The sequence below is a fragment of the Vigna angularis genome, chromosome 4, assembly GCF_016808095.1.
Source record: "Vigna angularis cultivar LongXiaoDou No.4 chromosome 4, ASM1680809v1, whole genome shotgun sequence".
Classification (NCBI taxonomy): domain Eukaryota; kingdom Viridiplantae; phylum Streptophyta; class Magnoliopsida; order Fabales; family Fabaceae; genus Vigna; species Vigna angularis.
In genome coordinates, this window is record NC_068973.1 from 42226291 (window position 1) to 42241192 (window position 14902).

Consider the following 14902-nt stretch of genomic DNA (forward strand, 5'->3'; position numbering starts at 1 on the left):
TAAAACGAAGAACGAGTAAAGAAAAATAATATTATCATCATATTTTTTATTCATTTGCCTCTTTTCATTCCACTTTAAAAAAAACGGTTGACAAAAAATTAAAACTGAAAATACTTAATTAAAAAAATAAATACGACTAAAAGTAACTAAACAATATATAAAAATAATAATACCACGAATTTCATATTTTTAAAAATTATTCTGACTCCCTTATTTATTATCAAATAATAAAAGTTAATTTCATCTTCACTCTTCCTTTTATTTATTCTTAACTAATCAGATAAATCATTAGTATGTGTACAAACATTAAGAACACCTTTTATACGACATACTTTTCTTTCCTTACATCACTATACTATAATTTATTTGCTGTATGTAATTAAGTTTGTATAAAATTGTGTATACGGTGCGTGCAATTAATATCTCTTATTAATTTTAATGAGACGACTTAGGTGAGTTACATATATGTTTGACAAAGAAGAAAGGTGATAATGTATTTAATTAACATGATAGTTAACCTAATGATATTATTATTAGAGCAATTAAAATAGATTTGAGTCTACCATTAGACGTGATAATTGCTTACAAAATTAATTTGATCAAACTATATATAAGTTGTCTCTTAAATTGTATGAGATCATTGTTTATTTGAATATTTTAACTTACGGTTTGAATGGTAATTAATTTTGATGGTAGGTTGGTAGACTTAGTTGACCAACTTTATAAAATGATTATATATTTGTATTTAAAGTAAATGTAATATTATTCTTTTAAAAAGCACGAACACAAAACACACACACACACACATATATATATATATATATATATATATATATATATATATATATATATATTGAATAATTATATATAAAATTAACATAATTGATTTTGTCTAAACATCTCAATTTTTTATTTAATAAAATCTAAATTATTACAAAATTATATAGTTTAGAATAAAATTTTATTATTATTTTATTGAAAATTTCAATTACAAAAATATTTTATTAAAAATATCTAAGACATGTTATTTATTTTAATGAAACTTTTTCTTTAATCGACCAATAATTAATATAAAATAAATAAATAAATAAGTTGTTTTCATAGATATTCACACAATATCATTAAAGAATAATTACTGACAAAAAATAAAAATAAAACAGTCATCCAACAGATAGTCTTACTAACTAAAAATGAAACATATGATCCTCGTACCATACCTTCTAACCAAAAAGTATAAGAAAATGAAATTAAAAATAATAAAATTTGAATGAAATAAACGAGAATAGTTTATACTCTATGTATAAATTTTATATTCTTTATTTATGTGTATTTGAGTGAGAATAATAAATAAATTAGACGTCACCGACACTGTATATATTATATATTACCCCAATAATATTATTTCTTCATCATGTGCTTTTATTCCCAGGATTTAAATTCGTATAAAACTTAACTCCAGTTTGATTTTTTTTTTCTTTCTGAACAGGCATAATTTCGGGACTAATGAACGCTTTATTCAAAATTTTCTTACATATAATGTTAACCGAGTTCCTACATTTTATAATTAGTTAAAAATGGCCAAAATCCATAAAAAAATACATTTCATATGTATAAATGTATTTTTCGTTATTCTTTGTATTCTTCAAATATAATGTATAAAGATAGTCATTTAATAAAATTATTGTATTTTAAAAAATGAATAGTGAAAATGATAAGAAACCGTCTTGTATAATTCTTACATATAATAAATTTGATTTAACTTAGAATAAATTCAAATTGTTTCTTAATTTACTATATAATCAAACATTAAATTATGTTTAAAAAATGGCTTAAGAAAAACCTTTTTCTTTTTTTTATTTAAAAGAAAAATGATATTTTGACAGTACAAATATTTAGTGTTGTTAAAATGGTTTATTGAACCAATCTAACTCACTTATTATTAGCTAGTTGAAATAAATTCGAACTTGATTTAACCTATTATGGTTGGTGGAGTTAATCCACTTACTCATGATTTATTATTAGTGATAATTTTTTTTCAAATTCTAAAATAATAATAATAACTTTCTAATTAAAATCTAAATAATTTCAGTAAATATACGATGTTAAATTCAAAAATTTATTTAAAATAAAAAAAAACAATACAATCAAAATATAATTCAAAATTATTTTAAACTCTAAAATAATAAAAAAATCAATTAAAAAACAAAATGAGGTAAATTGATGAAATAATTCAATTCACCACGAATTTAACTTGAAAAATAGTAAATCAAATTTAAAATTCACTAATATTAATTATTTTTTAATTTAATCAGAGTCAAACCCATAATAAATCTAATAAATCGAATTAACTCACTGATTTGAACCTGTTTAACAACATTAATAAAAATTTTATATTTATTTAACATCATTTTTCATATTTTTTAATCTTTAAAAATATAAAAAATTATTTTCTATAAGTATTTTATCTTATATTAACTTTCAAATAAATATAAAAATATATCACCTTACCATTAATTCATATAAAATATAAAATAGGAAGATATACCACCAAAGCAGCTTCATAAGGTGCAGAAAACTGTGACACCAGAAGGTTCTGAGTATTGATTAGCGAGCTTTCGTGTTTTCCTAGAACCCAATATCTTTAATGGTCTCTGCTCCTTTTCTCATACAAGCTTGAAAGAAGAACCAGAAATTTCAAGGGAAAAGAAAAGATGAGACTTGGATTTGCTTCTTGGAGCTTCATCCTATGCACCCTACTCATCCTTTTGGTAAGATCCAGTTGTGCTATTCAAATAAACTAAGCCATATCTCTGTTGACTTCCATAGGCAGATCTTACAACTTGGCTTTTCTTCCTCTGGTTCTTGAAAATGTTCTTTTGTCTTTTGCTTTTTTTCCTTTGCTTGAAACGATTTTGCTTCGTTAGTTAATTTTTATCATCGTGTTGTTGATCTGACAGCGATTGATTTACAGAAATTTTTGCATGGTCTACTTAGATTATTCAACTTTCTTTGTCTTCTTGGTTGACGTTGCAGATTCTGCAAGAGGGTGGAGCTAGAAAGATATCCACAACATCAAGCAGAGAAATTGAACTGAAGGAAGCATCCTATAATTTGCAGAAGTTTGCAACAGAGGGTCTTGTACTCGACAGCATTATTCAGCTTGAAGGCGCTGATATAAACTTGAAGAAGAAGAAGAAGCATGTCCATGATGACGGCGAGAATGAAAATGATGATGACGACAAGAAGAAGGAGAAGGGGAAGAAATATAAAAGCGAAAAGATCATTGAAAGTGATAATCACAAACACATGGCCCCTGAACTGAATGTGTTTTTCACCCCAGATGATTTGAAGGTTGGGAAAATCATGCCCATCTACTTTTCCAAGAAAAACTCTTCAAAGTCTCCAAAATTTCTAACCAGAGAAGAAACTGACAAGGTTCCCTTCTCCTCAAAACACCTACCATACCTTCTGAAATTCTTCTCCATCCCAAAACACTCACCCCAAGCCAAGGCTATGAAGTATACACTCAAACAATGCGAATTCGAAAACATGGAAGGAGAAACCAAGTTCTGTGCCACATCTTTGGAGTCCTTGTTTGATTTTGCACACGGTCTGTTTGGTTCAAATACACAGTTCAAAGTTCTGACCACTGTCCATCTCACAAACTCAACAGCTGTTTTACAGAACTATACCATATCAGAAGTGAAAGTGATTTCGGTTCCAAACGTTATAGGGTGTCACCCTATGCCTTACCCTTATGCAGTTTTTTACTGCCACAGTCAGCAGAGTGACACCCGTCTCTATGAGGTGTTGGTGAAGGGTGAAAATGGAGGAAGAGTTCAAGCTGCAGCTATTTGCCACATGGACACCTCTAAGTGGGACCGAGATCACGTGTCATTTCGCGTTCTCAAAGTTGAACCTGGAACCTCCCCTGTTTGCCATTTCTTCCCTTCTGATAATCTAGTCATGCTACCTTTATCTGGGGCTCCATAACTACTTTTCTGTTTTCTGTTTCTGTGTACCAACCTGGTTGTACTAGGAAAAATGAAAAACTAGGTATCTATGTTAATAAGGATGTCTTTGTGGCGTGCTTTGGAATAGAACGTTAATGTAATGCTTATCTTCTGCGTATGCTTGTTATGTGCATGTTTGTTATTCTGTCCCGCACATGTTCATGGCTACTCAATAGTTTGCTTGAACTTTTGTAGGCCAGTATCCGAGACATGTTTTGGTAGGAAATCAAATAAGTTAATAGTTTCATTAGCAAAAACGATCGAATAGGATTAAGGAAATAAATTAAAGTTGTGGTAAAAATTTCTTAAGATCCTTTTATCTTAAGTGCCTGGGAAATTGGAAAATTTTGAATTGAATGGTCTATATGAGACTCAAACTCGTAAAACAAGAAAGTTGTTATATTTTTTTGTAGTGGATGAATAATTAAAGAACTATGAAAGAAAATCATAAATTTATTTTTTTAAAACCAAGAAAGTTATTATATATTTTTTTTATTTTTTTCTTTTGAGCATTGATTTAATAAACTTGTATAATCCAAAAGTATTTTAATTTTTTATTTGAGTCTAAGTTTTATAAAACATCTTGATTTAGGTGAATATTGTATAAGAACTTACAAAAAATAAATATAGAAGTATTTAAAACTCTAAATGCAATGAGTTGAAAGGGTTGGGTTACACATTCCGTGATAAACTTTATTACTATTTATAATATTTGTTGCATCTATAACAATTGTGTACTCCTTTGCTAATATATTTATTATTTTTATGGATAAAAAATTAATATTAAGCGAAATGTGCTGTAATGAATTAAAACTCAGAATATTAAATTAAAATAACGATCTTCCTTAAGATTTAGTCAAAAAAAAATTTCTAAATTTCTTTACACTTTAAAAGTTATTGTAACAAAACATGTGTTGGTCTTATGTGTCACTTTCTTTTGTTGTAAGTTTTATTTTTAGTTATTCCTATTGTCGACAGACGATCAGAGTACATTAATCACAATACATCACCACTGATATACACTTTACATTTTAATATAACCACTATATCTATGCAATACAATATTAACTAGCATACACTTAAACACAAATAATGTTTACTAATATGGTTAAAGTTTAAGTTGGAACTTCTACATTATTGTATTAAATAAGAATAAATATCACAGTTTAATATCACGTTAAGATTTCAAACATTCATCTCCTTTAAACAAACATGATCCATAAAATACTCGTTATAAATTGAAGTCGAACTAAGAATCCCTTAGTGATCAAAAAGAATTTTAAATTTTGATAAACTAAATCTTGAATTATCTTTGATCAGCCAAAAGACTAAACAGATATTATTACATAAACAAGTTTGGCTTTTTGGCCTTGTATGTCGTCTTGAGCTTCCTGGATGGTGGCCTGATTTTCTTGAAAACTAATGGAAACTTGATTTTGGAGTTGTGGAATTGCTTGGTGCTCTCCCTCTTGCAAATCTTAGCCGGGATGGTAGCGGTCTTAATAATTTGGATACATGGGGACCTCACCCTGTGACGAGATGCCATCTCATTGTACATCTGCTCAACTGCACCATTTAGAGTGGTGTCACGGTACTCCTTATACATGTTGTGATAACCGGTTCTACTTTGATACCTCAACCATATCCCATAGTTCTTAATCTTGGTTGGGTTCTTCACAAAAATCTGCACAACAAAATATTAAGGCTAAAGGTTCAAAACAATATTACAACAGAAATCAGGCAGTACAAAATGTATTTTAAACAAAGTAGATGTTATAAATAATAAATCCAAAGGCAACTTTGATTTAAAAAATCAAAAGGATGCCCATTAATAAGTGTAACGACAACAATAGATCAACAAATTATTAATAGAGAAGGAAAAGCGTCCGCCAAAAACATCATGAGAATTCTGCATAAACACTATGAATATAATAACATAACAACCCCAAATGACGTCCAAAAATAAATTTCAATAAAAACTAACTTATCAGGTTATTGAAAAAGCAAAACAAGCATCTAAACTAAACATTACGGAAGTTCTGTATAATCATTATGGATTGATTGAACTGTACAGGGCAGTGCACAAGAAAACAGCATCACTGAAAGTATTTCAAACAGAAAAAAATCCACTGAAGGTTACTTTATTTAAACAGTTACTTTGAAAGCCGATTTCAGGCAGTAAAGGTTTCCCTAAACGGAAAGATACTTTGGGCAAAAGCAAACTTGAATGTAGTTGTGTTTAACAGATACTCTTGAGCTAAGCCAGAATCAATAAAACAAATCCGAATATGTAAGCAACAAAGACTCAACACTTAAGAAGTAAACTAAATGCAAAAACATCCGTTGTAAAAGGAAAATATAAAACCATAGCAACAAATACTTTTTGAAGTAATTCTTTTAAAAAATTAAATACAAAGAATACAGCTCAATCCCTCCATGATACACTGCATACGTGGAAAATAAAGAAATTCCGTCTTTGTTATAAAAACAATCTTTCAAAGGAAAATTAAGCTATGCTTATACATTTTACTTGGTATAAGAGGAGTTATCCTTTATTCTAATTACGCGCAAAGATGTTACCAACATGAAATACTAATAGCAACTATCCAAGCCAATAACTCAATTAGCTCTCTCAACACATTCCATCAGACAATAACAATATTCGTACAAACATCACGGAAAAACCATAGAACAAGTTGGCCTGATACCATTAACCACCATCCAAACTAGCAAATAATACTAACAATAACTATAACGCAAAATTATATGTTGAATAAGATAACAAACACGTTTACCACTAAATTTTCCATGAAATCGTGACATTATATCATTATTTTGAAGAACTCGAAAAACTTAATCATCTGCATAATGTGAATTCAAAAGTTAAAAAAGAATGTCTCAAGAGAGATAGTACCTCATTGATAGCGAGCATTTGACCATTGCTCTTCTTGACCTTCTTCAGCTTCCTCAAGAAGTACCTAATCAGTAGAAAAAATAAAAACATAAAAAAACTTCAAATCTAAACAAACAAAAGAATCAGAAACGGGGTCAACTAACTCCGATTGTCCGAAACTAACTAAACCAGTACACATCGAGCGAGAGGAGACTATTGCAACAAGGATCTCAGAAATTAAAACGAATGATTGAAAAGAAGAATGTGTTTACCAGAACTTGGATTTTGCCCGAACCTCGTTGGTGGCCCAAAGTTTCATGCGGTAAATCTTTGGGTGCTGATCTGCTTCCGTTGGGAGAGCCCTCCCAACGACCTGGTACTGGTGAAACTGCAAAAAACAAACAAACATTACACGATGAAAATCTTTATCCGAGTTATACGAGATCGAACACTAAGTAGTGAGAATTATACACACCCTGAACGTAACCATTTCTGAGAGAAGGCAACAAACGATTATCACACTCTCGCTCCCTCCCTCACAGTCCTACGACGAAAACGAAAAAATCTGGGTTTTCTTTGTATGTAAAGAGCTCGAAACCCTAACTTTTAATTTGGACCACTGGGCTCGGGCTCGGGTTCGTGTTGACCATTCTTGGGCTAGACTACTGCAAGGCCCAAATATTTTGTTTTCTTTATGACAATTTTGTTGGCATTGTTCATCAAAACTTTGAGAATTGTGTTTGAACGAGTTAATTAAATTTAAATTATTTTGTAAAATTTAAGTTTAAATTAACTAAAATTATAAATTAATATTAAAAGCATATGTTTATACTTTTTTTGTTTAAAGTCTATTAATCTATACATAATTTAATTTGTATATATTACGTTATTTAAAATTATTAGCCTTCTTAAAATTTAAATATTATTTTATGTATAATGGGTTATTTCAAACTATGAAATAATGAATTTGAAAGAATGGCTTGGCATTGTTTGTGTTCCAATTTTACATGATTTATTTATGCAATAGAGAATCTGTGTTTAATTCTCAATATTGAAGAGAAATCCTTTTAGTATTTCTATGTCATTTTTCATATTAAAAAGTCCAACTTTTAAGAAAATCAAATATATAGATAAAGATAAAAATGTTTGAGATAGTTCGTAATTTTTTTAAAACTAGTTATTAAATTAAATTTAAAATTTAAATCATGAATCATTTGGTATGCATTAATTTTCTCCTAATTGTGAATTCTCCCTTCACGGAATGCTTGTTGAATGATGAAATTCTGAAACCAACATGCTTACTGTGGTCAAAGTAAATATTTTTCACATTTAATCACTCTCCACTTTTTAATTTTCAATTATATTATGATTTATTTATTATAAATATTTATCAGTTACAAATTTCACTGAAATAAAAAAATATATATCCTAAAAAAAATACAATCTAAAGTAGTGATTGTTAATTATCAAAATAAATTAAACACAACATTGGCTTCCAACCAAAGTGTGTGTGTGTGTGTGAATTTTAAATATATTTCAATTTTTACAAAATTAGCTTAGAATAATTTATATATTTTAAATTTGTTTTATTTCTAATTTATATAGAATATTTAATTAATATTATTTATATCAATGTTAGTATTCTTAAACATCTCCCCTTATATTTGTATTGTTTATAATATTTCTACCTTGGAAGGAAAGTTTCCGATTCATTTGTTTAATTGGTAACAGATTTTGTAGGTAATATTTGATAAACAAAAAGTTAGTATGATTTAATATATTTTTTGTATTATAATTTAAATTATAAATTTATAAGATTAATATTATATGAAAATTATAGGGTTAAATATGTTTTTAGTCCCTCAACTATCAAGCGATTTTATTTTTCGTCCCTATTTCAAACTTTGCACGATTAGATTCCTGTCCTTAAGGAAACCATTATTTTTGGTCCTCACAGACTAACACCGTTAAATTTAGTCTCACGTGGTTAACCCACGGTAACCAGCTTTCACGTTTCCGTTTTGTTCTTGTGTTCTTCTGTCTTGTTTTTTTTCACAGATAAGGAAACAACCGGGGTGGAAAACAATCGGGGAGGGAGAATCCAGATCTGAAACGGAAACGTTGTCTTGGAGAACGGGTTGATCCTTGGGTCGTGGGTCGCGTTGGTGTGTCGTCGAAGTTGTCTAATCCGAAGAGGTAATCGGGTACTTCCGAGAGCATGGAAGAGGCTTCAGAGCGGCCACGCTCGAGACCCGAAACGCCACCGTGAGGGGTTGGTGGTGTTATATATATATATATATATATATATATATATATATATATATATATATATATATATATATATATATATATATATATATATATTTCCGTTTGGAGAAGAGAGACAGAGAGTTGCAAAGAATACTGATGACAGGAGCAAGCAAGAAGCCATGAATGAAGCTGAAGCTCTCAGAACTGAAACCAAAACGGATCCATCGAACAACCCTTTTATCTGAATCCTCTACCCCGCCATGAGGGACACTTTCTCTATCTCGATAGCACCTTTCTACCTTCTTCTCTTCTCTTTTCTTCCTCAATCTATTTATTAATTCACCAAATGGTACGAACACAACACACCCAACTCCTTCGTTAATTTCTTCTCACCTATATTCATGTGATTCCTCTCCCACGGGATCTGTTTCCATTTCTATAGTTGTATATCTTTTTTATTCATTTCATCAGCACTTTTCACTTTCAATTGAAGGATACAACTTCCTTTTCATCTCCTCCATCACACGTATGTTAAATTGTTGTTTACTTGTCCAAATTGATTTGCGAAATTTAAGGTACTCAGTTACTAGGATTCACTAGCACAGCTTCCGAGACTGTCTGTTTATCTTTTGTTTTTCAGGATCTGTAACAAACAAGCAAAAAGCTTAATTTAATTTAAATTAATTAAAGCCCCAACATTGGTGGAGGAAGCTTGTGTGTTAATCCAAAATAGCTTTGCAATATACATGTATAATGGGCTAATCAAGATCGAAGTGAAAAGAATATGTGTGGCTATATATAGAGATCCTGGAACAGGATATGATGAATTGAAATGGCTTACAAACGCTTTACCTTATGAACCCATCTTACGTACCTGACGCACCGCACCACCCGACACTTCTCGTCAATCCCAACGCTACCAACGCGCTCAACCTCGCGAGTCTCACCCATGCGCTGCCGGTGTCGCCTTCCCCCAACCAGCAGCAGCACATGATTCACGGTTGGCGACGGCGGCTTGCGCGAGGGGTTGGTGGTGGCGGGCTTGTGTGAGGATGAAGTTGAAGGGGAAGGTGGTGGTGAAAGAGGAGAGAAGGAGAAGAGGGTGGTGAATAGTGGCACACCACACGTGGCACAAGATTAATGTGAAAGCTAGTATCATATGTGGCATACAGTTAGCCACATGAGACTAAATTTAACGGCGTTAGTTTGTGAGGACCAAAAATAATGGTTTCCTTAAGGACAAGGATCTAATCGTGCAAAGTTTGAAATAGAGACGAAAAACAAAATCGCTTAATAGTTGAGGGAGTAAAAACATATTTAACCCAAAATTATAAGTTATAAGATTATATGAAAATTATCCTATTATAACATTATAATATCGTAAAAGCATAACTTTATAAAATAAAATTTGGTAACAATAAAATAAATTGACTTGACAAGATAATAACAAATTACTCGGTTAGTAGACATATTGAAAAATAACAACTCAATTAAAAACTACAAAATATTTTGATATTATAAATCACAAAAATTTATTAACAACTCAATTAAATATATATATATTATTTTTTAAGAACAATATAAATAATTTTACGTTTTATTTATATGTATTTAATTAGATAATTTTTTTATAATAAATATAAATGATTTATGTTTCGTGAAATTAAATTTTATTTAGAGTTTGGTGTTGTCTTCTCATGTTATGTATTCTTTTATATTTTTAATATGATAACAAATGATTAATAAACTTTGAAATATTATGTGAAATTTTAAAACTTATAGCAATGTTTAAGATTATCTTATTTGAAATTAAGCTTATAATTAAGAAGTTGAATTACATTAACTATTTTAATTTTTTATGCATAGTGATCCAGCAACATTAGGCTAAAATAAACCTGAAAATTCTCATTTGAAATTGAAGTCAGAATCAGAACAAAACACATAGACTTATTGGAGCAAGTTCAATCTATATAATCCGGAAATTATAAACATGCATGTAACATAGATAATTATAGGTACATTTAATTAAGTATAAGACACATTTACTTGCAATAAGTAAGACTTAAACAAGTTTTGAGAAAAGTATTAAGTTAATATAATACCAGCACTTCTCATATCAAAGTCTTTTGGATATATAAAGTTACTCACATGAACTTAGGATATTTAGTTGCACACATTTAATAAAGTAATGCAATCTCCCTCAAATTCTTATCTTCTATACATTTCTTTTTGTATGTGGATTATACAAAATGTTGATTTTAGGAGAAGCAAAATTGTGGTACAAAAGCAACATGTTTGATGAAACTTTATTTGACATCACACTCGATTAGGTCGGTAGGTTACTGAATGGAACCATGTTGTCTTTCTCAAATTTTTTTCTTATACGTTTGTAACTTATTATGTTGCCAACAAGGTTAAGCTTCCAAGAAAGATAATGATACTTTGACAACATTTTTTTCATAACATTTTAACATTATCTACGTGTCATTCTGTGATTGATTCAAAATTATTCCACAATCAATAATAATAATAATCATAAACACCAATATGGATTAATCACATAATAACACATAAATAGTGTTAAAATATTGTCAAAAGATGATGTCAAAGTATCATTATCCTTCCAAGAATCGTGAATTCATTTGACGTGTCGCGAGCAAAATATTTAGACATATGGTTGTGATAAGAAAGAAAGTAACTTAAGAAAGTGTTACATAAAAGGTGGAAATAGTTGTGCCTTAAGAGAATTGAGTCAAATTATGAAAGTTTGGTTGCTGATAAAAAAAAATTACAAGTAAAAGATTATTCAAGTGTGGAAAAAAGTGCACACTCCTACACCTTTTGATGCCTGTCGTATAGTCTTTATTTTGATAAATCCAATAATTTCATGTTACTTAAAAGTTAAAATTAAGAATAATTTTTATATATATATATATACTTCTTAATTAACTCTCGGACGTGTTTTTTTAAATTGTGATGAAATCATCAAACTTCTAAATAGACAATATTGTAAATATGAGAATGAAAATGGATCTTAATAATGTTAATTGAGCAAATTTGAAGTTATAAAATTGGTGTAACATATTTTTTCTTGAAAACCTTAATATTATGGAAAGAAACTAGATTTTGAAAATGTTAAAAATGCTAAAAAATATTAACATAAAAAATATTTTAGAATAATAAAATTGATATATAATTGTAAAACTACTGTGTGAAAACAATTGTCAAGTGACATATTTTAGAATAATAAAATTGATGTATATTTGTAAAACAACTAGGTGTAAATAACAATTGTCAAGATGTTACACAACTTGAATTCAACATATTAGGAATTGACTTTTAAAGTTTGAAATGGACAGGAGATTATAACTAATTTTGGACTAAGATATGAGAGTTGTTCCCTCCACCATCATCAACCACTCTCTACACCACCTCATACCTAATTTGTCCTTGCTATAAAACGGAAGTCAACATCCGTTTTACCTTCAACGGATGTTGTTATCTGTAAGGACCTCATTTTTTTTAAGTGGTAGGGACACCCACTTAATGCAATTATTGAAGTGCAATTATGAGGGGAGGGGAGAAAAGGAGAGGAGGCATTTTACGGGGGAGGCTTGGCAAAAAGAAGGGGGGATTATTGGCATGTGAGAGGGAGAGAGGGAAAGCAGCAAAGGGAGGGAACTCTTCTCCCGTTTCCAGCCGTCCAAAGCCGTCCAAAGGGCAACCATGGGAAGCTGTACAAACTCTGAAGGGCAGAGAGGAGGAGCTGGGTTGGGCATCTGGTGAGAAGGAAGTTCTTGCAGCCAGATCTGGAGAGAAAGGGGAGAAGTACTGAATTTGCTAAGAGATCTGGAGCTGTATGACTGGAGGAGATGGATCACAAATCTCACAAAGGAAGTCTTCAAAGAGGTAAGGGGAGCTGGATTACCTTCTTCAGATGTTTTATGTGTTAGGTGTATGGATTGAATTATGCATGGTTGGTTGTTTTGAAACTGCGTTGTGCTGTTTGGAATTGACTTGGATGAGTTTAAATTGTTATAATTGATCAATGGAAAATGATTTATGTATGAAACCGTGTATGCTTTAGGTTGGAAAGAAATCTGGAAATTTTGGGGTTGAAAAATGGGGTTTTCTGGGTTCTCTGGAATCTACACGATTCTGCAGAATTCTGCAGAATGCGCGTACTCCAATTCACAAAATTGGACGTTCGTCCCAACAGTGCTCGACCAAATAGTGGTCGGCCTAAAGCATTCGGTTCTGAACGAACGTCCGCGTTCGTTCGTCTTAGTATGGGATGCTCGTCCAAACAAGGTTTGTCGAGCGTTCGTCCCAGTGAGCGTTCGTCCATTGAGCGTTCGTCCAGTGAGCGTTCGTCCTTCCCAGCGAGCGTTCGTCCAGTGAGTGTTCGTCCTTAAGTTACATGTTAAGCGTTCGTCCGAATAGTTGAGCGTTCGTCCGAATAGTTGAGCGTTCGTCCGAATAGTTGGGCGTTCGTCCAAATAGTTGAGCGTTCGTCCAAATTGTTGAGCGTTCGTCCAGCGTTCGTCCTGGAGAGTGTAGCGTTCGTCCTTCAGTTTCAGTGTAGCGTTCGCCCTTCAGTTTGAGTGAGCGTTCGTCCAATAGTGTCCAGTGAATAGTGCTCGTCCAAATAGTATTTTACAAATATGTTGAATTTTAAGTTCCTTTGCTTTTGGATTGAATTATGTGTACCAATGTTTGGAATATTATCTATGACATGAATTATGTGAATGTATGAAATATGTTGGAATTGTTGGGATAATATGGTGGTATCTGATTTTTCATAATTGGGGTTAAGGTTCAAAGTAACAAGTAAGTTATGTTATTTAAATATTTCGGTTGCAATTTATGAATGCATGTTTCATGTAATCCAGATTGGTTGAAAGGGTATGGTTATAAAAATGGTTTATGATGTACATGGTTCCAAAAGAAATATCATGAGATTTAAAATGGCGGGATTGAATCGGAAATTAAGATCTCTCGGTGGGATCGGTTAGTGTATAGAATGAATGTAAGAGGCTTCCATATGGGGGGTTATCCCTACACTCCAACGGTCTTTCATTCTCACTTAGAGAGGATTGACGCGTGTGGTGGGAGTAGAGGGAGGTCCCAGGGTAGGCGCTATCACTGGAGGTCTATTCCGCGGTAACGGACTAACCTTGTGTATGGTCGGGTGAAACCCCTCGGCAATGGCTTTGCAAAGCAGTAGGGTCCATCACAAGTGCACAACCCGCCCCAGCTCTACATACATTCTAGTCCGGACGAGTCGGTCTATAAAGTAACAAGTCGGGGTATAAAGTAACAAGTATTGTAATGTTAGTCTACCATGTTTGAATGACTTTTGCATGTCGTGTAAGTAGGTGAATTGTGGTTTAATGAGTATGCTCTAATTGTTCTTTTATACGAAACTAAGTATGATTATATGAATTATCCATGCTATATGTATAACATGCTTTTATATCTAGCTCACCCTTGCATTGTTTTTGTTATGTGCTGTTTGGGTATGTTTCTTTGGCGATGATCATCCACTTGGATGGGAGCAGATGTTGTCGCGGAGTTTCCCTTGGAGCAAGAGCTGGAAGTTGCTGATGTTGCGGAGTAGTCTTCTTAGAATTTCCTAATTGAACACTTGTAGTGTTTAATCCTTTCAACTGTTTAAGTTTACATTTTCAGTTTCTTTTATTTCTGGATGACTGTAATTTCACATTTAATTACACGTCATACTCCG

General features: G+C 31.4%; 2 protein-coding genes across 2 annotated transcripts; one reads left to right on the forward strand and one right to left on the reverse strand.

Annotated features, from left to right (window-relative positions):
* The first annotated feature begins 2549 nt into the window (after positions 1–2549).
* Positions 2550–4131, forward strand: LOC108330706 (BURP domain-containing protein BNM2A-like). The gene is made up of 2 exons (XM_017565217.2): positions 2550–2768; positions 3034–4131. The coding sequence occupies exons 1-2, from the start codon at positions 2712–2714 to the stop codon at positions 3991–3993; spliced, it is 1017 nt and encodes a 338-aa protein (XP_017420706.1). The 5' UTR covers positions 2550–2711; the 3' UTR covers positions 3994–4131.
* A 1041-nt stretch (positions 4132–5172) lies between these two features.
* Positions 5173–7535, reverse strand: LOC108330740 (60S ribosomal protein L18a). The gene is made up of 4 exons (XM_017565265.2): positions 7382–7535; positions 7179–7294; positions 6928–6991; positions 5173–5697 (listed from the first exon to the last, which is right to left on the reverse strand). The coding sequence occupies exons 1-4, from the start codon at positions 7394–7396 to the stop codon at positions 5356–5358; spliced, it is 537 nt and encodes a 178-aa protein (XP_017420754.1). The 5' UTR covers positions 7397–7535; the 3' UTR covers positions 5173–5355.
* Positions 7536–14902: the final 7367 nt, after the last annotated feature.